General features: G+C 37.7%; 1 protein-coding gene across 1 annotated transcript in view; it reads right to left on the bottom strand.

The window, feature by feature from the left end:
• RFX6 (regulatory factor X6) overlaps positions 1-442 on the bottom strand; it is a 56,853-nt gene extending 56,411 nt beyond the window's left edge. The window contains exon 1 of the mRNA XM_045866058.1: positions 220-442. Within this exon, the coding sequence (XP_045722014.1) occupies positions 220-442 (223 nt within the window). The remainder of the gene's footprint in view (positions 1-219) is intronic.
• Positions 443-21,590: the final 21,148 nt, after the last annotated feature.

The following is a 21,590-nucleotide window of genomic DNA, read 5'->3' as shown; positions in this document are numbered from 1 at the left end:
ACGCGGTGGTCTAAGGGGGGGTGGGGGCGGTGAGAGGAGAACTATGTAAAATCCCTCAGAGTTCATTTCCAGTTGACAAATCTTTTCCTAGGGAAAATACAAAGATCTGGACTGAACACTCTACATACATGTTATGCTTGCGATGTGTTTACTTTTATTTGCCCTTCTTAGAATTCACCCGCTCCCCAGTCCCATCCCCCGCGAGGGCAGAGCGCTCACCTGATTTAACTCCCACCGGCAGCTCCAGGTCTTGCCCTCTCTCCGCGCTGCCCAGCGCGCCCCCGGGCTGCGCTTCAGCCTCCAGGTACACCCTTTCCTCGGGGTAAATGAGCAAGCCCTTGCCCAAGAGCTGCACACAGCACTCCCCCTGGGCCTCAGGGGAGACTTGGGGCGAAGGCTGCGCCTGCAGGAAGGCGTCTTCCAGCACCGGGACCTTGGCCATCCTCCTGGCCGCGGGAGACCTGCGCACCCGCCGCTGGGCCGGCGCCCCGCGGAGCCCGGAGCCCAGAGCCCGGGGCGGAGCGGGGCGGGGCGGGGGCGGAGGCCGCAGGCTCCCCGGCCCCCCGGCGTCGCGGAGAAGGAAGGCGGTGCACAGGTCCAGCTCAGACCCGGGGACGGGGTGGGCCGAGGCGGGACTGCCTTTCTCCACCTGTCTGAGGTCTGGGCAGATGCTCAACTAGGAACTCACTTCCCCACCTGCGCCCGTCTCGCCGGGAGTCCCATTCCCATCTTACCCCTTCTTTCCTCCCTTTCTTACATCTTGCGCTGGACCGGAGGGCACTTTTCACACCCAAAGCTCCCAGAAAGACCTGAGAAAACCCCACTCTCCTGTCCGAGGGAAGAGCGGCTGCAACTGTCCCCATCCCTAGTCTCTTCAGACACAAACGACGCCCTGGCCGGGCAGCCTTGATTCTGCGAAGCGGGGCAGAGGTGGACCCTAGAGCACCGCTCAGTCTTTGCACCCCTGAGCCTGGTTTGTTTTTTCTCGGATTAATCTTAGGGGTTGGTGAAGGCTCTTCTCAGAGACTTGGGGACAGACGCCATCGCATCACCCGCGTGTCCAGACTGCCCTGCTCGCGGATGCACAAGGGCTCAGAATCCCAGGCCTCGCCTCTTTTGAGGATTCATTTGCTCCCTGCAGTATTTTGTGACTTCAAGCATCCCTGACAATTCCTCATCTATTATACCTAGGGGTAGTGCAATGGACGTTTGTTGAGATGAAGAATGAAATCGCCGTATTTCATTTCCAATCCAAAATGACAAGAGAGTCATGCAGGGTGCAAAAAATGATAACTTGTGCTCTTTTGAAGAAGGAGAAATCAGTTTAGAGTTGGGGTGTGTGTTGCCTGACTGCCACATAATCTTTCATTCCTTCCATCTTCTGTTCTTTTGACAAATATGTCCTGTGCTTACTGTATGCCTAGCCCCCCCCCCCAAAAAAGCAAGGAATATGCTTTGGTTCACCTTGCCCCACCACAACCAACAACCTGCCATCCTCTCGTGGAGCATTAGAAAGAGAAATCACCCCTGAACTTGAATTTAATATTAATCTACATTACATCAAAATTTTACTTAGGAAAAACAAAATGGGACTCACAGGGGTGGATGGCTGAATGGGTGAATTATTGAGAGGGGTAATATAATCTAAGAGCATTACCCTGCTTAAGCAGCCGAGATTATGGACATATTTGAACCTTTCCTTGTTTTTAGCACCACTTGCTGGGAAAGGCATCACTTTGCTGTCAAAGATTTTCTTCCTACCTGGAACTTCCAGCAGCAGGTCCAGGCTGGGGCCACCCACCCATCCATACATCCAAAGGTTGGAGGCTATTACCCACCCCTCCCTCAGGGAGAACTTTGTCTATCAGTCTTCTCCACCCAGTTCCCCAAAAGCCCCAGAACTTTCTCAGTCCATGGAGCTTAGCTCTTCAAGTTTAGAATGTTTCCTCTTTATAGAGATACCCTCAGATTCATCCTATAAAAGTTCTAGTGATTAACTATGTGTACACAAAAAGATTCTACTACTTCTTTCACATAAACAGAAAAAACATATTCAGGAATATTATTGGGAATTCTTTTTGAATTTTTAAAAATGCTGACCACTTGTTATCCAGGCTAATTGTGTGTGTGTGTGTGTGTGTGTGTGTAAGTCATACAAACACTAAATTAGTATCTGGCAATTACCCAGTTGAATTGATCAATGGAAACACAAACCAAGCTCATTTAATGCCTTTAGTGAACTTTTTGCCTTAATTTTAAGTAAACCATCTGCCTAACAAAATAACATTTAAGTTCTTTGTGCTTCTGGTTAAAAATATAAATTAAATAGAACCATAACAAGTAAAGAAATTGAATCAGTAATCAAAAATTTCCACATAGGGGCCCCTGGGTGGGCCAGTCTGTTAAGCGTCTGCGTTTGGCTTCGGTTGTGATCCCAGGGTCCTGGGATCCAGCCCCTTAAGCCCTGTGTTGGGTTCCCTGCTCAGTGGAGAGTCTGCTTCTCCCTCTGGGCACTGCCCCCCACTTGTGCCCTCTCTTTCTCTCTCTCAAATAAATAAATAAAATCTTAAAAAAAAAAAAAAAGACCTTCCACATAAAAATCCTAGGACAAAAGGCTTCACTGGTGAGCTACACTAAATTTTAAAAAATAATTAATGCCAATTCTTCTTAAACTTATAAGAACAAATGAAAACAGTACTCAAAAGGGGGAAGGGGAAGTGTCATTATCCTAAATTTTTATTTGTAATTATTATAATTAATTTGAGCTCATGAGACCAATGTTTTAAAGATGTAATAATGATTAAAAAAAAAGTCATATCTTAGGGAGGAAAATAGGTAAATATGGAGAATGATCTCTTAAATAGTGATTCTTAACATTTTGTTTTTTAAATTCCCTTTAAGAAATTTATGTAAGCCATAAACTCTCTCCCTGGAGGGGGAAATATATATATATACACAAAATTCCGCATGCAATTTGACAGATCCCAAGTTAAAAAAAATCTATAAAAGTTTATTCAGTTTTAAGAAAAGGGCATAATGATATCTGAAACAGATTCTTGGAAGTTCCCAATGACAGTGTCTTTGTGACTGGAAGCCCCACATTAAAGGGGAAATAAAAGGAATTTGGAGTCACACACATTTGCACTCATTCTCTTTGTGACTCTGGGGACTTAACCTTTGTTTCCTTCTCTCTCAATTTTCTGAGCACCCTTTCCCCAGCTTCCAACTCATCTGGGTATCAGTCACCATCTCCACCACCACCACCTGAGCACAGGGACCGCCCTTGGTTGCCAGACCGCCATTGCCCATAGTCAGAGAGCCCAAGGGCCTCAGTGTCTGCTCACTCCATGGGTTTCCCTTAACCAATGACTGGTGATTAGGGAGAATAAAAGCCTAGTTCTTTGACCTCATGGTAGATAAATTGGAGTTGCAATTTACAACTCAGAGCTCCTTTGTGGAATTGGACTAAAGCATCCTCAGCTGGACAATTCCTGAAATCCCATCCTTGCTTGTTTTTTTCCCCTTCGCTGTCCTGCTATCTCTACTCCCTTACCTGGTTCTCCTGGAAATATTTCCTTAAAAATCACTCGTAGATGACTACTTCACTCAAGTTCTACTGACAAAGACATCACATTATAGGGCTTATGTAAGAATTAAATGAAATATTATAAAGACAAACTTAATACAGTACCTGGAACAGTAAGTTCTCATAAAAGGCATCTAATATTTCATTCTGAAAGTTTAGATCTCTTTTAGTGCTCATGGGCAAGGAAAGAAATTTTTCTCTTTCATTGCAAAATGATTCTGAAAAACACCTTTCTCCTTTCCTAGACTATTCCTGGGCTTAGTATGATCTGGAGGGATCATATACTATGAAACTTTCTTCTGTGAAAACACATGTCTCCTCTAATTTTTCTTCTTTTCACCAAGATTACTTTTTAAATATGGAAAATACTTCTTATTCTGCCTTCAGGTAATAAATTTCACATAGTTGCTGATTTCAAATAAAAAGTAAGGACAGTTATGAACTAACAACAGAGCCCAAAAATACATGAAGCAAATACTGATTTTGACAAAGGCACCAAGACCCTTCAATGGAGAAAGGATAAACGTCAACAAATGTTGCTGAGACAATCAGATATTCACATGCAAGAGAAACCCTTTTCCACATGAATTTGAAACTCTCCTTCATGCTACATACAAAAATGACCATGAAACAGATCAATGACTTAAATACAAAAGCTAAAACTGTACAACTCTTAGAAGAAAATCTAGGTATAAATCTTCCTTGCCCTGGATTAGGCAAATATTTCTTAAATATGACACCAAAGGCGCTGGCAACAAATGAAAAAATAGACAAACTGAACTCCATTAAAATGTGCGCATCAAAGGACACTGTCAAGAAAGTGAAAAGACAACATACAGGTTGGCAGAATAGTTGAAAATCATCTATCTAATAAGAGTGTAGTACCCAGAATATACAAAGAATTCTTATAATTTGATAATCAAAAGGTAATAGCCCAATTTAAAAATGGGTAAAATATTTGCATAGACATTTCTCCAAAGCAGATATACAAACAACCGATAAGTACATGAAAAGATGCTCAATATCATTTGCATCAGGGAAATGCAAATCACACCCACAGTTGGATAATACTTCACTCCCACTAGGATTAGAATAGCTATAATTTTTTTAAGAAAGAAAGTAAATGTTGGTGAGGATGTGGAGAAAAAAGGAACCCTCATGCACTGCTGGTGGGAATGTAAACTGGTGCAGCCACTCTGGAAAAGAGTTTGGCAGTTCCTCAAAATTTAAACAGCATTCCCAGATAACCCAGGAATTCCATTACTAGGTTTATGCTCAAGAGAACTAAAAATATGTTCACACAAAAGCTTGCATGCAAATGTTTGTAGAAGGGTTATGCATCATAGTCAAGGTAGATACAACCCAAATGCCCATCAGCTGTGGAACAGAGCAATACAATTTGATATATCCATAAAAAGGAGTATTATTCAGCCATAAAAAATGAGGCACTGAAACATGCCATAATATGGACGAAGCTTGAAAACATGCTATGTGAATGAAGCCAAATATAAAAGGTCACATATTATATGGTTCTGTTTATGTGAAATGTCCAGAATAAGCAAATCCATAGAGACAGAAAGTAGATCAGTGATTTCCAGGGGTTGGAGGGAGAGGGTGATGGGAAGTGACTACTTAATGAATATGGAGTTTCTTTTTTGGGTAATGAAAATGTTCTGGAATGAAAGGTGACGGTTGCATAACATTGTGAGGATGCTAAAAACCACTGGAGCGTACCCTTCATAATGGTCAAAATGGTGAATTTTATCTCAATAAAGAAAAATTTTTTTAAATAAGCAAAGTCAGGTTATAAAGAAACTACTTAAGAATCTATTAGATTCTTACCAGATAAAAATCACTAATTTGGACAAACTTCACAGGCTTATTCTTAAAATATGAACCATACTTTTGTAATTGTCCTGTAAATTTCAATGAATTATATCTTGATTCCTTCTTCAAGTCTCATTTCTTCCTCCTTCAAACTTGGTTGTGCCATGTTAATTTAATTTTTTCTTTCTTTTTCTCTCTTCTGTGTTTATTGCTTGTAGGATGAGAAGGAAATAGTAGGAAATGGGGAATGAAGAGGAGAAGGGAGAGAAAGGCTTAAGAAATGATTGAAAAGACTGAAGGAGTCAGTAAAATTAAAAAAAAAAAAGAAAGATGAAATTCATCCAGTTAGTTAAAAGTTAGGAGACGGAGCTGCTGGCTCCAGTCTCAGTATGGGCAGAACCATTTTTTCCAGAACTGCAGATCAATGTGAAAGGTAAATTAATTTGGAGAAAATCCAGGAAAGGGCTTTTCTAGGCAGCTACAACTGGATTACATCTGGGCAGTGATCAGGGCCAGGAAAGGGAGTGTCTGGTTGGAAATGCAGTGAGTGGCAGGCACTAAGGTGATTTAAAGGAAGAATCAGTATTTCCTGGTGACTAATGGGTAGGTCTTGCATGGAACAGAAAAGTTATTTCTCAGATTGCAGTCTTTAGGAGCTATCAAGGAAAATAAGAAGGACTTTCCGTGTAAAATAATTGCTCAAATAGTGGCTCTGGGCCCCAGAACTCACTACAGGCATTGCCAAGCACAATGTTACCAGACAGAGAACTCATGAAAAACAGGTACCTCTTTTCCCACCATCATTCCAAAAACAGACATGTGTCTTAAGCTCAGAACAGGGACTTCAGCCTGAACTGGGGCCCAGAGCTAATGACAGCACTGAACCATAAGTGTCTCTATTGAGAGCTGCTGAAACCCAGCCCAGTGTCTAGACATTTCATCAGATTTTCCTCAAGGCTGTGAGAAGATGCTCTTCTTGATTTGTAACTCTCCATACTGTAAATCCTACTGAGTGACTGATACAAGTATGTTTATTTATTGTTCTATATGTTGTTTAGGAAAATAGAAATGGAGGAATAGGGAGTACATGGGTGTTTTTTAGATTACACTCATAACTTTCCTCTAGGTTAAAATTGTTTCAAAATAAAACTTTAAAGTATGATAAGCTTTTTTAAATTTAGTAAAAGTTGACCTAGGGCGCCTGGGTGGCTGAGTCGTTAAGCGTCTGCCTTCAGCTCAGGTCATGATCCCAGGGTCCTGGGATCGAGTCCCACATCGGGCTCCCTGCTCGGCAAGAAGCCTGCTTCTCCCTCTCCCATTCCCCCTGCTTGTGTTCCTGTTCTCGCTATTTCTCTCTCTGTCAAATAAATAAATAAAATCTTTAAAAAAAAAAAAAAGTTGACCTATACTTGTTTATAAAAAAAATATTTACATAATTCTAGGGGTGCCTATGTATACATAAAATATGTTAAAGCCAAGGATATATGTGTTTTTATTACAATGCTACTGTTAAAAATGGAAAGAATACATTTAAAATACTTCAATATTCACTTCTCTAATTAAATTAAAGTCACTCTATTTTTTATGGAAAGTTTACTTTGTTCAACCTTTACACCCAGGGTCTCCAGTAACCTTTATCCTTCACATATAAAAAATCACTTAGCACTCTCTCCATTTCCAATTAAAAGATAGTCTAATGATCTTTTCTAGATTAATATAAAACTAATTATATGTTTGCAATAGTGAAGAAAGAAAATAGGCTAGGTTAGTCTGTATACAAAAGTAAGTAATGTGCTTCTTTATGTGTATTTGAGATCTTCTTATATTGTATTATATATTGTATATATTATAATAAATATAATAAATAGCAAAAACATGACTTGCAAATCAAATTAAATATTAAATGTATATGTTAAATAACAACTGATACATAGTAGATACCTACCAAATATTTGTTATAAAAATGAATAGAAAGTAGTGGCAACCCTCTATCTTCTCCTTCATTCAACCAAAAATAATTTATCATGACCTGAGGATTCAAAAATAAGGAAGACATGACACTTCTCCATTCCGTACTCTCGGTGTAGTGGAAAAGGCAGATATATTACAATACAACATGATGAATATTAAAAGGGTGATAAACACAAAGTGCTTTAGGAGCAGAGAGCCAAGAATGACCAGCTCAGGCAAGGGTAGCCTTGGTCCAAGGACAGGCAGAAGGTTTCATAGAGAATATGACATTTGAACTAGTCTTGAAGGGCTGGTATGCAATCACAGGTGGAACACAGAAGGAACAGAATGTGCACAGGCACAGAGGCAAGAAAGACAAGGCTGGTTGAAGGAATCAATAGCTGGGTGCAGTTGGAGGATAAGGAACATCATGGAACATGAATGATCATGAGTTAAGATCAGATCTTGAAGGCCTTGTTCAAGCTAACAAATACACATGATAACTAATAATAACACATCACTGAGGGGTTTTAGGAAAAAAGTATAAAGAATGAGTGGATTGTGAGGAAGGGGAATTAGGAAGACCATGTGATAAAACAAAGGCCTGGCCTAGGACAATGGCAGTGAAGACAGAAAAAAAGAGGTGATTCAAGAACATAATAAGCATTGATACATGGTGATTGTGACAGATTTTTACAGTATTGGCCCCTTCAGTGATTCATGAATCCTTCATTTATGCACTGAGAAATCCCATCCTATGTTGATTCTGAGCTTGGCCATTAGCAGACATCAAGCAGAGGCTTGAAAAGCATTTATGCATTGGGGTTTCACTTCTCTCACTGATGCTGAAAACTCTGAGACCATCACCATGTGGCCAAGCCCAGACTAGCTTGCTAGAAACATGTCATACCCATTACTCTAGTTACCAGCCAGAATTAACCAATAACTAGAACCAACTACAAGACATGTGAGTGATGTTAAATGAAGCCATTTTACAATAACCAGCCTCTGGCTAACTTACCAGCTCAGTGCAATGTCATGAGTGAGGCTTAGGAGTAAGCTCAGCCCCAATTTCTGGCCCATAGAATTGTGCACTAAAAAATAATTATGGTTTCAAGCCACTAAACTTGGGGGTGGTTTGTTACATAGCAAAAACTAAGTGATACAGTAATGGATTAGTTGATAGTTTATCTCCTTGAATGCCACAAAAAGTTGGTTGAACTGCAGAACTTAGGAGTAGCAGTAGCGAGTGGGAAAAAGTTTGAAGAGTGAGTGTGGACTGATTTTGTTTGGTTTTCATGGTGTTTTTTTGTTTGCATTTGTTTTTTAGATGAAGAATAGAACTCAAAGGTGAGGGAAGTTTTGAATAATCAAACTTACTTCAAAGGGTTCATATAAAGATCAAATGCAATGATATACACAAAAACACCAAAAGAAAAATAATTGTTACCTTATAGGTCTGTATATATGTGGATTATACGTACTTTATTTTCTATTTGACTTTAGGAATTCACACAAGTGGCTGTACACATACAGAGAGAGAGATATACACACATCCCATTTTGGGGAGAAACAACTTGGGGTGCCCCAGTACACTTTAAAACAGCTCCCTAAAGTTTCTTACTATAGGAAGGATATAATTTTCACAGGCATAATTATTCTACTTCCAAACACAGAGAATTGTGCATTTGCTTCTTCAAAATGAAGTGTCCACACAGTGTCCACACAGAGACACACGTTATGGGTGTGCGAACCCTAAACCCTCCAAATAAATTAAGCATGTTTAAGGCTAAACAAACTCAACTCTATTTTTGAATTTTTTAGTTATAATAGTTACCACATATTTTCCTAGTGGCCTTGGGGCTGGGGTGCCTATTATTCCAAATAATAAGTTATATAATCAGAAATGCTAGTTTATCAACATTTAATTTCAAAACACAATGTGTAGTCTACAAGAGGAAGACAATAAACTGTTTCATGTCATATCAGTGTTCACTTGGGAGAAATGGGCAAGACCGGAATGTTTTTCAGCCTTAATATTCCTATCATAACAGGGCAAATAATTGAAATTAGAAGACTTATATTATAAGCATAAAGTTTTAGTCATGTTTTACCTACTGTCATGGCTAGATCACCTAGAAACTAGGTGATCTAAAATTTAAGGCAGTATGCATGATTTCTCATAAATTTGTTTTTAATAGTTTGTAATCAATAGATGGTTCCAAACTTTTCTTCTCAGTGTACTTCTGTATATCACTCCTTAATTGTGAAATACACTCTAAATGTTTCCTTTATTTAGAATCCCTCTTCCACGAATATTGAAGATTGTAGTTTTTATTTCTTCTCAGTCTTCCCATTTTTTTGTATTTTATAAAAGAGACATGTGAAGATGCTGATTGTAATCATTTTGCTGTATATAATAATTTGATTAATAATTATTAGTAATTTTGCTGAATACATTGCTTTTTAAATACAATATTGAAATCAGTAACTCTTTTCAGAACTCATGTAATTTCTCTAAGCTACACAAGATCAGTTTTGCTTAAACTGTTAATTTTGTAACTATGCCTACTAACTCCAGGCTGTGGTTCTAAGATTGTGTGTACAATGCATTTATTCCTCATGCCTCACTCTGTCCGAAAGCTTTTGAGCTCAGTGCATCATCTTTACTGAACAATTTATCAATTGGAGTTGCTGAGTAAATGCTACTCTTTCCATAACTGTTTGTTTATTTATTTTATTATTATTTTTATTTGGGTGCCAGTAGAGGATAAATAATGAGAGAATGGCATAATAAATTAGATCAAGAGAAAAGATAGTTGGTTATATCTAACATAAGGATTAAGATGATACTTCTTGAAGTTGGACCATCTGCACCAGCGTTATCCAAAGTACATGTGAAATATGCAGATACCCACCTCAGAACCAGGGAATCACTGCATAAAATGGATTTCAGCAATTCAGTGTCACGTATTATAAATTTCTCCCATTAAGACAAGGCAAGTTGGCCTTTAGAAGACGTGAGGAAGGATAATGTGTCCCAGCCTAAGTCATAGTCTAAAATCTTAGAGAGATAATAGAGGATGCTTTCAGGCAGATTATGGCTCATTCGGAAAGAAGTGTGCTGGAAAGAGTGAAAGGAAGGAGGAAAGAAGAGTGAAGTGGCCAGGCTGAGGAATGAGAAGATGATCACAATCTCCCAGTAGCCTCAGTGGTGTTTTCCTGGTTTTTCATACCATGGTTGATGTAGAAAATGGCAATGTTCTATACAGCACATTGGGGTAAACAGATGAGTCTGCTCCTAGAAAGGAGGAAGCAGACCAGAGATTCTGAACACTGCAAGAGACAGGGGATCAATGCCATCTCCATGCAGATACCCTGTTGGGAAAATGCTCCAGGGAACATCCATCTCTCTATTGGTGTTCATCACTGCATGCTCTCAGCAAAGCCTGGCACTGGCTTTATCTTCTCTACTTTGAAGAATAGGAAGGTTAATACCAGGATGTTGCAGGACCATTTTCCAGCTCCTTGTAAAGAAGGACATGGGAGAGTTTCCCCATTTCCACAGTCAATTATGGAATACTATTAAGTGGATATAATATTACACGTAGGACATTTTTCTTGATTACTCTATGCTATTTACATTTGAATGAAATAATTTAATTGTATTAGAAAGCACGTACAATTTATATATCTTGTCTTTTCAGTTAGCTATCTATGATGATATGAAGTGAAATTTTAAGAGAATTTTTGTTACTTTACATAAAATATGAGACTATAATATAAATAACAAAATATAAAATAAGAAAGTACAAAATATATAGAAAGGCAATAGAACTTGTTTTAATCCTTAGATGAAAATTACTTACATGCTGGCATCTTAAAAAAAAAATCATGTATTCCAGATTAAAAAAATGAATAAAGATGAGGAGAAGAAATCAACAAGAGATAAAGAAAAAAAAAACCACCTTTGATATTAACTTTTATAAAACCAAAAATAGCTAAAAACATCAAATGATTAATATTTCAAATAAAAAATGCTTATTGATTATTTTCCTAAATTATGTAGTACTAAAAATGTGAGTTTCCATATATACATGTCAAACTAGGTTGAATTTTAGTTCAACATTATATCTTTCAACGTTAATTGGGTGCATCAAAATAAATCAGAATATATAACTTTGAAAATAATGCATCAACCTAAAAAAAATTAAATGGCACATAGTACTAAAAGTAAACTATAGTAACATTTATACTAACATGGAAAGCAAATAACGATCACACATTTTGGGTTGATCTACTTGTAATTTCTGTTTACTCGTGTCTCCAGAAACCTAACTCATTGACAAGTAGGGCAACTTGAAATCAGATGTTGCATATTAAGTTGCATATTAAGCCTACTCACCAACTGACAGTAATGTGAACTAAGCTTCAGTTTTATGAACTGAATAAATAGCTACTTCATCCTTACAGCATAGATATTATAACTACTAATTTTTAACCTAAATCACATCAGAAAGGTGGTCGATGATCTGTTTCTAACTATGAGTTAATTTTGAAGGGAGACATGAGAGACATAAAAAGTAATTGATCCCTCCAGAGATAGTAGGGCAATTATCAAGGTCATTATATGACTTGCTAGTGGACCACATAAGGAAAATTAGACTAATGGAAAATTCTCCTACAATGTTTCCATTAAATCATCTATGGATTGCCAGCTGCTTTCAGAATTCACTTAGAGTTAGAAATAAGAAAATTGAAGATGACTATAAAAAAAAGAAAATTGCAATGGTTGAGACAGGAAGTGATTAAAGGTAAAAAGAAGAGTTTTAGTTGAGTCAGGGTCATGGTAAGGACGATTTCTGTTTTGACCCTGTTCCAGTGTATTGATAATTACAAACCTATGGAGAGAAAAGGTAATTCCACAGTGCCAACATATGGCATATGTTGGACTTCCAATTGTTTCATCATCCACTTTGACGTGAATGAATCCAAATATTAAGCTAGAAAAATTGGTACTCATGAAAATTTGTGGAAATATGAATGCATGTCATAGATAATGAAATCCTAGGTTTAACTTTTTTCAAAATTTTTTAAAGATTTTATTTATTTACTTGAGAGAGAGCACAGAGGGAGAGGGAGAGGGAGAAGCAGACTCCCCGCTGAGCAGTGCGCCTGATGAGGGGCTTGATCCCAGGACCCCGGGACCACGATCTGAGTCCAAGGCAGATGCTTAACCAACTGAGTCACCCAGGCGCCCCTGTGTTTAACTTTAAAGTTAAGATTATAAAGTGATTTTTAAAAAACTCATGACCGGGCGCCTGGGTGGCTCAGTTGGTTAAGCGACTGCCTTCGGCTCAGGTCATGATCCTGGAGTCCCTGGATTGAGTCCCGCATCAGGCTCCCTGCTCGGCAGGGAGTCTGCTTCTTCCTCTGACCCTCCTCCCTCTCATGCTCTCTGTCTCTCATTCTCTCTCTCAAATAAATAAAAATAAAATCTTTAAAAAAAATAAAAATAAAAATAAAAAACTCATGACCTTCCAATGTCTTAAGATTCACTGCACCAGAGAATGGAAGGATATGAATAATACCTTCACTACTTCATTCATTGAGCAGTAGGCAGGATGTGCTCTCTGTAGTGTTAACTGTGGAAAACCCTGCAGAAAATGGAGCTCCCTCCCTGTCAGGGATGCACTTTAACTCGTGTAGAGAGAGAAGAATACATCCAGGCTTGCTGAGTAAGCAGGCTTCTTAGTTTCACCCAACAAACCATCTCTGCACAACAGATTCATGACACCCAAAGAACCCTGAACTCACATTCACCTGTGTACAGTCCTGAAGTCCAGCAAGGAAATAAGAAATGCTGATAAGAATATGGAGAATGAGACAAAGGGAAATGGAAAAAAACCCAAAAACTAAGTGTTGATATATTTGAATGCAAATTCAAGACCCAAAGGAAATAACCAAGATCAACTGAAAGGAGTAGATTTTGGCACAACTAGAAAAACACATGGTGGAATAATAGCATATTGAATCCTATGAGCCAGAATAGAGGAGCATTCCTCAGGAGTGAAAGAATAAATGTAGAGACTTTATCAATATCTATATTATTAATAGTAGATAACACTTTGCTCATAATGTTTATTATAGGAATTCATTAACTTCTTTGGTTTCAATAATAACATATCATATACCAAACACATGATGGGCGATATGTTAAGTACTTTATACCTTATGTCATTTTATCTTCACTGGTTCTATGAGGTAGGTGCGAATATGGCTTTTTGACAGGTGTAGAAACTGAGACTCAAAAATGGAAGTGACTTGCCAAACATCTCATGATTAGTAAGTGAGGAAACAGGAATGAACCCAGCCCTGACTGATGTAAAGGTTCATATCTTAATTATTACAATGCCAAACTTGTTGGACCCCCCCACCAACACAAGCACCAGGTCTGTCTCATACATGCTTGGACCAGTGTTTCTCAGTCCTACCAACACACGTCCCCACCCCAGGCCCCATTTTATAGCAAATGTTTTGTAATATCCTCCTTACTACACCAAAAGAAAGTTACAGTAAACTATATACATATATTTAGTCAATGTAATGTACTGGCTCTAATATAAACAGTAAACTAAAGAAAGATTTTTAATAATAAATAATAGGCATTTCAACAGATACATGCTCAGGCATGACAATGCTAAAACACTTTATTAAGAAATTTGATGTTTGCATCTAAACATAGAATCACCATAACGGAAGAGTAATACACACACAGAGCTTTTTTGGTCACTAAAATACATGAGAGGTATTGCCATTGGTAATGCAATTTTCTGAGATAGTAAGCAACTGTTGTGAGATTTCTATGCAAAATATGGTCATTATATTAGCATAAAACAAAGTAGAATTCAAGACAAGGAATATTATCCAAGATAGAGACATTGCATATTGATAAGAGGGGTAATTCTTTAAGACCTTAATATGTATGCATCTAATAACAAAACTTCAAAATTTGTGAAGTAAAAACTGAGAACTAAAGGAAGAAACAGAAAGTCCACAATTACAGAGATTTTGGCATTCATCTCTTAATAATTAGGAGAACTAAGTAGACAAAAAACTAGTAAGGATATAGAAGATCTGAACAAAACTATCAAGCAACTTGATCTAATTGATATTTACAAATCACTGTGCCCAACGATTATATACACATTTCTTTTCAAGAGTATGTGGGACATTTACAAAACATACTAACCTATTAAGAAACAACTATCAGCGTACTTCAAAAGGTTGAAACCTTACAGGGCTTATTTTGAATAGAATTAAATTAGAAATTAGCAACAGAAAGATATCTAGAAAATCCCCACATATTTGGAAATAATACATTCCTAAGTAACACATGGGTCAAAGGGGGAAAAAAATCACAAGAGAAAAAAAATATATTTTAACTAAATGATAATAAAAACATAATCTATAAAAATTTGATTTTGAACAAAAATTGGTGAGATTCAGCTATTGCAGTACTTACAGGAAAATTTATAGCTTTAAAATGACTGTACTAATAAAGAAAAAAGGGTTTAAAATCTGTGATCTAAGTTTCTATCTCAAGTAGTTAGCAAAAGAGACACAAATTAAAACCAAGTAAGTAGAAGGAAAGGCATAATAAAAATATGAGGAAAAATTATTTCAATAAAAAACAAACATTAAAGAATATTCAGAAAATTGAATATTTGAGAAGATTAACAAAAGTTATAAACCCCTAGCAAGAATAATTTTTTAAAAGAGTAAGATAAAACACAAATGACTACTCTCAAGTATAAAAGAGATACTACTATAGATCCTGGATATAGCAAAAGGTAATATTTATGAACAATGTTTGACCAATAAATTTTAAAATCTAGACAAAATGGACAATTTTTTTCCAAAACACAACTCATTAACGCAGATTCAACAAGCAATGGAAAATCAGAATAGCTCTATTCTATTTTTAAAAATTGAAATCACAATCAAAACTTTTTCCATAAAATTACAGGTCTGAATGGCTTCATTAGGGCTTCCTATCAAGTATTTAAAGAAAAAATAATGTCACTCACACAAATTTTCACAAAAATAGAGGAGGAAATACTTTCCAATTCATTTTATAAGTTCAGCAAAACCCCACTACCAGAAGCTGACAAAGACATTACACAAAAATTCTCAGCAAAATTGAATCCAACAAGATATTATTTGGATGATCCATTATGAAAAAGAGCTTTTATTCTGGGAATGCAAGCATACTTTGACATTCTAAAATCAACCAATATCTTTCACTACCTTAACAGAATAAAGAAAAACAAACATCCCAATAAACACAGAAAAGGCATTTGACATAATTCAACACCCATTCAGGTAAAAGCACTCAGCAAACAAGGAGAGTTGGGATTTAATTGGGCTCACAAGGGAGGAAACCATTAGAGAAAAAAAATTAATAAAAAATTAGCTGAGGCACTGCTTTGCCTATTGTCTCACAAAAGGAATTGCATTGGTAAAATTGCTTTGCAATTTAGGTTTGCAAGCAGTCACAAAGGTGGTGAGGATGATGATGATGATGGTGGTGATGAGGACAATGATGGTGATTGCTTTCTATTTGGAAAACTCTTTGTTCTCAGGATTCAAAGCCTTACCTACTCTTTGACTCAAAAAAATACAGTACAGATGTCTGCACATTCAGAAAATTCAGATGAGCTAAGGTTTAACATACTTTTCTTTCTAAAACTAAACTATACTTCTGGAGGCCCCATATCTGCTCAGCGGTAGATAATGTAACCTTATTAATTCAAGGTAAACTCATCTACTCCAATAATTAACAAATATTTACTGAGTATTTATATGTGCCGGGCACTTGAGATTCATCAGTGAAAAAAACAGAAAAAGAACTTGTCTTTAAGAAGTTTCTATTCCAGCCAAGAAGAAAGACAATTTAATAAAATTATGAATAAACAAGTTGTATAATAAGTTAAAAGGACATAAGTATGGGAAAAAGTCAAAATAGTATCAGATAAGTGGGATCAAGAGTGCTGCGGGTGGTGGGAATGGGGGAGGGGGGTAGGATAATTAATAGCATTAAATAAGGTGAGCAGGGTAGGCCTCATTGAGATGGTGACATTTGAGCAAATACTTAAGGGAGGTGAGGGAGTTAGCCAAGTGGCCATGCGGAGGGACAGTATTCTGGGCAGAGGAAACTGCTAGAGACATTAGCAGGAACATGCTGAGTTGTTTTTCAGGGGAGCAGAAGGCCAGTGTGGCAAGAGATGAATGAGCAAGGGGGACAGAAGCAGAGAGCAAAGTTAGATAAATAATAGGGACTGGATCATGTAATGCCTTGAAGATCACTGTAAGAACTTTGGGTTTTACCCATTACTGAGTTTTGGACAGAGAAGGGACATGATCTGACTTATATTTCAGTGTTCCCTCTGGCTGCTGTGTTGAGGATGGACTGCAGGGAAATGTTCTGGGTATCTATTGCTGGCTAACAATTTACCCCCAAAAGAGTCTTATAAAACAAGCACCATCTTATTATATCTCCTGATTTTATGAGTCAAAAATTCAGGCAAGTCTCATCTGGGTAATTCTTCCGTTCCATGTGGCATCAACTGAGGTCATTTAGTGGTATTTTGCTGATGGAAGGGCTGTTCCGGAGAGTCCAAGATGACTTCTTCACTCACGTGTCCAGTGTTTTGGACAGTTGGGCTGAGACTGTCCACTGGAGAACCTACACATAGCCTCGCCACCATGCAGGACTGGGAGGACTGGATTTTTACACAGAGCTGCCAGGCTCCCTGACTGTTCCAAGAATCAGGAAGTCGAAGCTGCCCATTTCTTAAGAGTTGGGCCTGAAAACTGGCAGAGTGTCACTTCTGTGACCTTGTAGGGATCAAGGAAGTTACAGAATTAGCCAAAATTCAAGGAGAGGGGCCACAGATGACATATCACATCTCTCTAAGAAAGAAATGTCAAAGAATTTATGGCAATCTCTACAGTCTATCCTCTGACCACAAATTACTTATATTCCTCCACTTGTAAAATACACTCCTTCCTTCCCTAAATCCTTAAGTGTACATTCTCTTATAACACCAGCTTCAGGCTCAGGTCCAACATCTCATTGTCTAGATCACAACCTTGCCCCATCTTCTGCTTCCCCCAACCTGTGAGAACACTATCTAATAAGGGTGGGGAATCTGCTTCGATATCATCATGTATTTTGTCAAATCAACTTTACAAGGCAAATACTTCTTGCTCCATTGTCTCTGGGCTTCATCTTTGCATTCTTTTCTCTCACAAGCCCAAGCCCATCAGTATCATCAAAAACTGAAAGTCTTGGCTTTAAGACTATAATGTCTTTGCTAATTTTTTTCAAATCTTTTTTTTTTTTTTTTGAAGCTTATTCAGAAACATAAATCCTTCCTTCTTGTTTATCACCATGAGAAAATTAATGTCACAGTGCAGAATGGACTGGCCTGGGGGGAAGACCCAGGGCAGAGAGGCAATTTAGGAGGCCATTGCAATCCTCTGCACTTAAGACAACGTGGACGCAAGATCCTGCTTTGGACTGGGTCCATGATTTGTTCTCTTGCCCAGTGATAATGTTGAAAATGATTTCTTCCTTAAGGTATACTGACTCGATCCAAAACCTATTTTATTATTCTGTGGTTGACCATGTCATAAAGCTCTTGAAAAGGTCTCTAACATCAAGAAAGTGCTCAGTGCACGTTAATCATTGTCATTATTAGTAGTAATTTATTTCTTGGAAAACTAGGAATTTTCAGTTCTTTCAGTTATTGTAATATGTCATTCTGCAGAGTTACCAGTAGGTGGGGATGTTGGACAATATTTTTCTGCGTTGTCACTTGTTCCTGACTTAAAAAAAAAAAAAAGGCCTGCGAATAAACAGCTGCCCTATTATATTGCAAAATCTATTTTTAATGAAAATTTTTTCAAAAATTATAAATAAATTTTTAAAGGTTTCAAAATAGTTCTAAAAATGATTGGATTCAGCCTAGAAGGCGAACTCTGGAGCTCCTGTAGAAAGAGAAAGCCTCTCACTGCATCAGGTCATTTCAGCCTCTTGCCTCTTGACTGCTTAGCGGATTCTAAATCAGTATCTCATCTCAGTTTTGGGCTCAGGGCTTCGAGAGTGGATTACAAAATACAAATAATGAATAACTGCCTGTGTCTGACTCACTTACTGAAAATATTAGAGTAGAGCCTGACTTAACTTACTCTCCTTACATTAATAACAGCTATTAAGCAACTACTGGTGCTAGGTGCTAAATTAGGTGCTTTCCATACTTGGTAATATTGCATCTGCAGAGCGGCCCTAGGAGGGCAGGATTATTAGCTCTATTTTACAGATAAGGGAACCGAGAAATTAAATTACTTGGCTAGGTTCATTCAACTACTAGGTGGTGGAGAGAGAATTTTAACTCACCCTTGTTGACTCATATTTCATTTTTCGTCTGCCTAATAAGACATCAAAATTCATTTACCGATTTTTAAAAGAGAGACTAAGTTTGGCATGTGTGTTGTAGGTCATACTTCTGTTGAAATATCTAATTGAGGGCCTGTTTCATCCTTGGTTTCAATTCTGACTGAAGAGCCTAAAGATTAAGAGAAACTAGCAAATATTATCTCTCCATCGAGGAAACTACAGCGCGGGACAGCAAATGTAGCTTCTGTCTCAGGGTGGGGGTTTGTTGGCATCTATGGAAGCTGCTGGTTTAACAACAAAAGAACAGTTTTCCTGATTTACCCAGAGAGTTCTTTCCTTGAATTTGTCATCCTGACCTAAATGAGACACTATTTTTCTCTGAAACTTTAGGGAATAACAATGGAGAGGTATCTGAGAAGACAAGAGACAGAATGTTAGAAAATATTTTAAATTCATGTGTTTAGCAGACTTTATAAAGAACCCCTTAAATCAATAAGAAGACAGAAAAACTCATTTTCAAATGAGCAAAACCCTTAGAGCATGCACATCATGGAAGATATCTCCATGTGGCCCTATCCCTCTAGGGTGAATAAAGGCTGAGAAGTGAGAACCCTGGGAGTTTCAGAGGGAGAGGAGGGGTCTGATTACTTAGCTCAACCCAGTGTATCCCATTTTATTTAGATCAAAAATCCTTTTATCAAAGGACAACTAATAACATCTTAAGGAAGTTTAGGAAACACTGACCTAGAGATTTTATTCTTTTTCTCTTTTTCTAGTAACTCACATAAGATTCTCTATTAGATTTTCCTAGTTCCCATACTAGGAAGTCATCAGACACCTCCCTTTGCTAGGATTCTCTCATTCACTGAAATGTTAATTCACCAGTGTTTTGTTTTTGTGTGTGTGTGTCCCCTAAAAGATGTTTTTCTGAACTGGAGTTAAAATTTGTGTTTACTTTATAATCACAAGAAAATTCTTTCATCATTTCTTGTTTACTGTAATAAATTATAGTGGTTTAAACTAACCAAGAAAGTGAAATGTGAAAATACACTAAGAGATAGTAACAGAGTTCAAAACTTGAAAAATGTCAGCTTTTATTCTTTTCCTGTTTTCCTGTTACTGTCTTTGAAGCCAAATGAGAAAACTGTTTGATCTTTTCATTTTCCAAGATGGACATATTCTGTTATTGTTAGGTAAACACGAAGACAGAAGCATGAAGACCAAATTAAATGTTTCAGCCACACCTCATTAAAAATTATATTTACTACGTACTTAGTAAGAGAGAAGACGGTTTGCATTTTACCTTTTATCCCATTTTATCTGAGTATTCTGGGATAAATATAATAATAATACAACGATACTGAGAAATATTATACAGTTTTCTTGAGCTTTTATCTACCTCAAGTTACAGTCCATACAGCCAAGGAACATGACCTTCTGAATCTGTCCCAGTATCCTTAGTGTATCTGCGGATGGAAAGGAAAGGGAAAAAAACATGAATTTTAGAGCTGGCAGTTTTTCTAGGTAATGACGAAAGCAAATTCTGATGGCTCTACTTTTTAAATATATCCAGAATATGACTACTTCTCACTTTCTCCACTGTTACCAGATTCATCAGAGCCAGCATCATCTTGCCTAAATTATTGCAACAGCCATCAACTCACCTCCAATCTATTCTCAACGGAGATAAAATGATCCTTTAAACATGTAAATCAGAATACATCACTCAACTACTCAAAATCTTCCGGTAAGTTCCCATTTTAGAGTGAAAAGCAAAATCCTTCCAATGATTTTCAAGGCCCTCATGATATGGTCCCCTGTCATTTTTCTAATTCATGTCTTACTACTTTCCCCCTTGTTCTCTTTTTCTCCAAATATGCTGGCCTCCTTGCTATTCTTCTTCGGGTTTTTCCATTCACCTCTACCTGGATAACTCTTCCCTCCCACATCCACAGGGTTCCCTCCCTCATTTTTAAATTTTTTTTTAATTTTATTTATTTATTTGACAGAGATAGTGAGAGAGCACAAGCAGGGGGAGCAGTAGAAGGAGAGGGAGAAGCAGGCTCCCTGCGGAGCAGGGAGCCCGATGCGGGACTCGATCCCAGGACCCTGGGATCATGACCTGAGCTGATGGCAGATGCTTAACCAACTGAGCCACCCAGGAGCTCCCCCACCTTTAAATCTTTCCCCAAATGTCATCTTCTCAGCAAGGCCTTCACTGATTAGCTTGCCTGACCAAAATTCCAACCCTACTCTGGAACTTTCTATGACCCTTCCTACTTTATTATTCTTTATAACCTTCTTAATACCTTCTAAAATATGATAAAACATACATTTTGTATAATTGTTTGCCTTATCCATTAGAATGTAAACTTCATGAGGGATGTTTTCCTTTTTCCTGTTTTGTTCACTTGTGTTTTCGAAGCACCCAGAACAGTGCCAGAGACATAGTAGACATTCAGTAAGTATTTATTTAATAAGCACAGTTTAATATGCTTCTCTCCCAAGAAAGGAAAGCATCTACAGGCAAATGAAAAGTAACTTTGATCAACTGCCAGCTAATTTAGCTAATTCTGAGGCTAATTTAGATAAAGCATGCCTAAGAATAGAATTGCAAGTACAAATGACCCAAGTTCCTCCTACACTTCCCTAAAGCACTGAGTTGCTACATAATCAGTTTGCCTTTGATAGTACCTCAGGAAATTTGATAATAGTCTGTCAGCACATGATTCAAAGGGGCACATGCACCCCAATGTTTATTGC

The sequence above is a fragment of the Mirounga angustirostris genome, unplaced genomic scaffold (assembly GCF_029215605.1).
Source record: "Mirounga angustirostris isolate CCGP_5_RB_7025 unplaced genomic scaffold, mMirAng1.0.hap1 SCAF_8, whole genome shotgun sequence".
Lineage (NCBI taxonomy): Eukaryota > Metazoa > Chordata > Mammalia > Carnivora > Phocidae > Mirounga > Mirounga angustirostris.
This window is presented reverse-complemented; position numbering and strand designations above follow the sequence as displayed.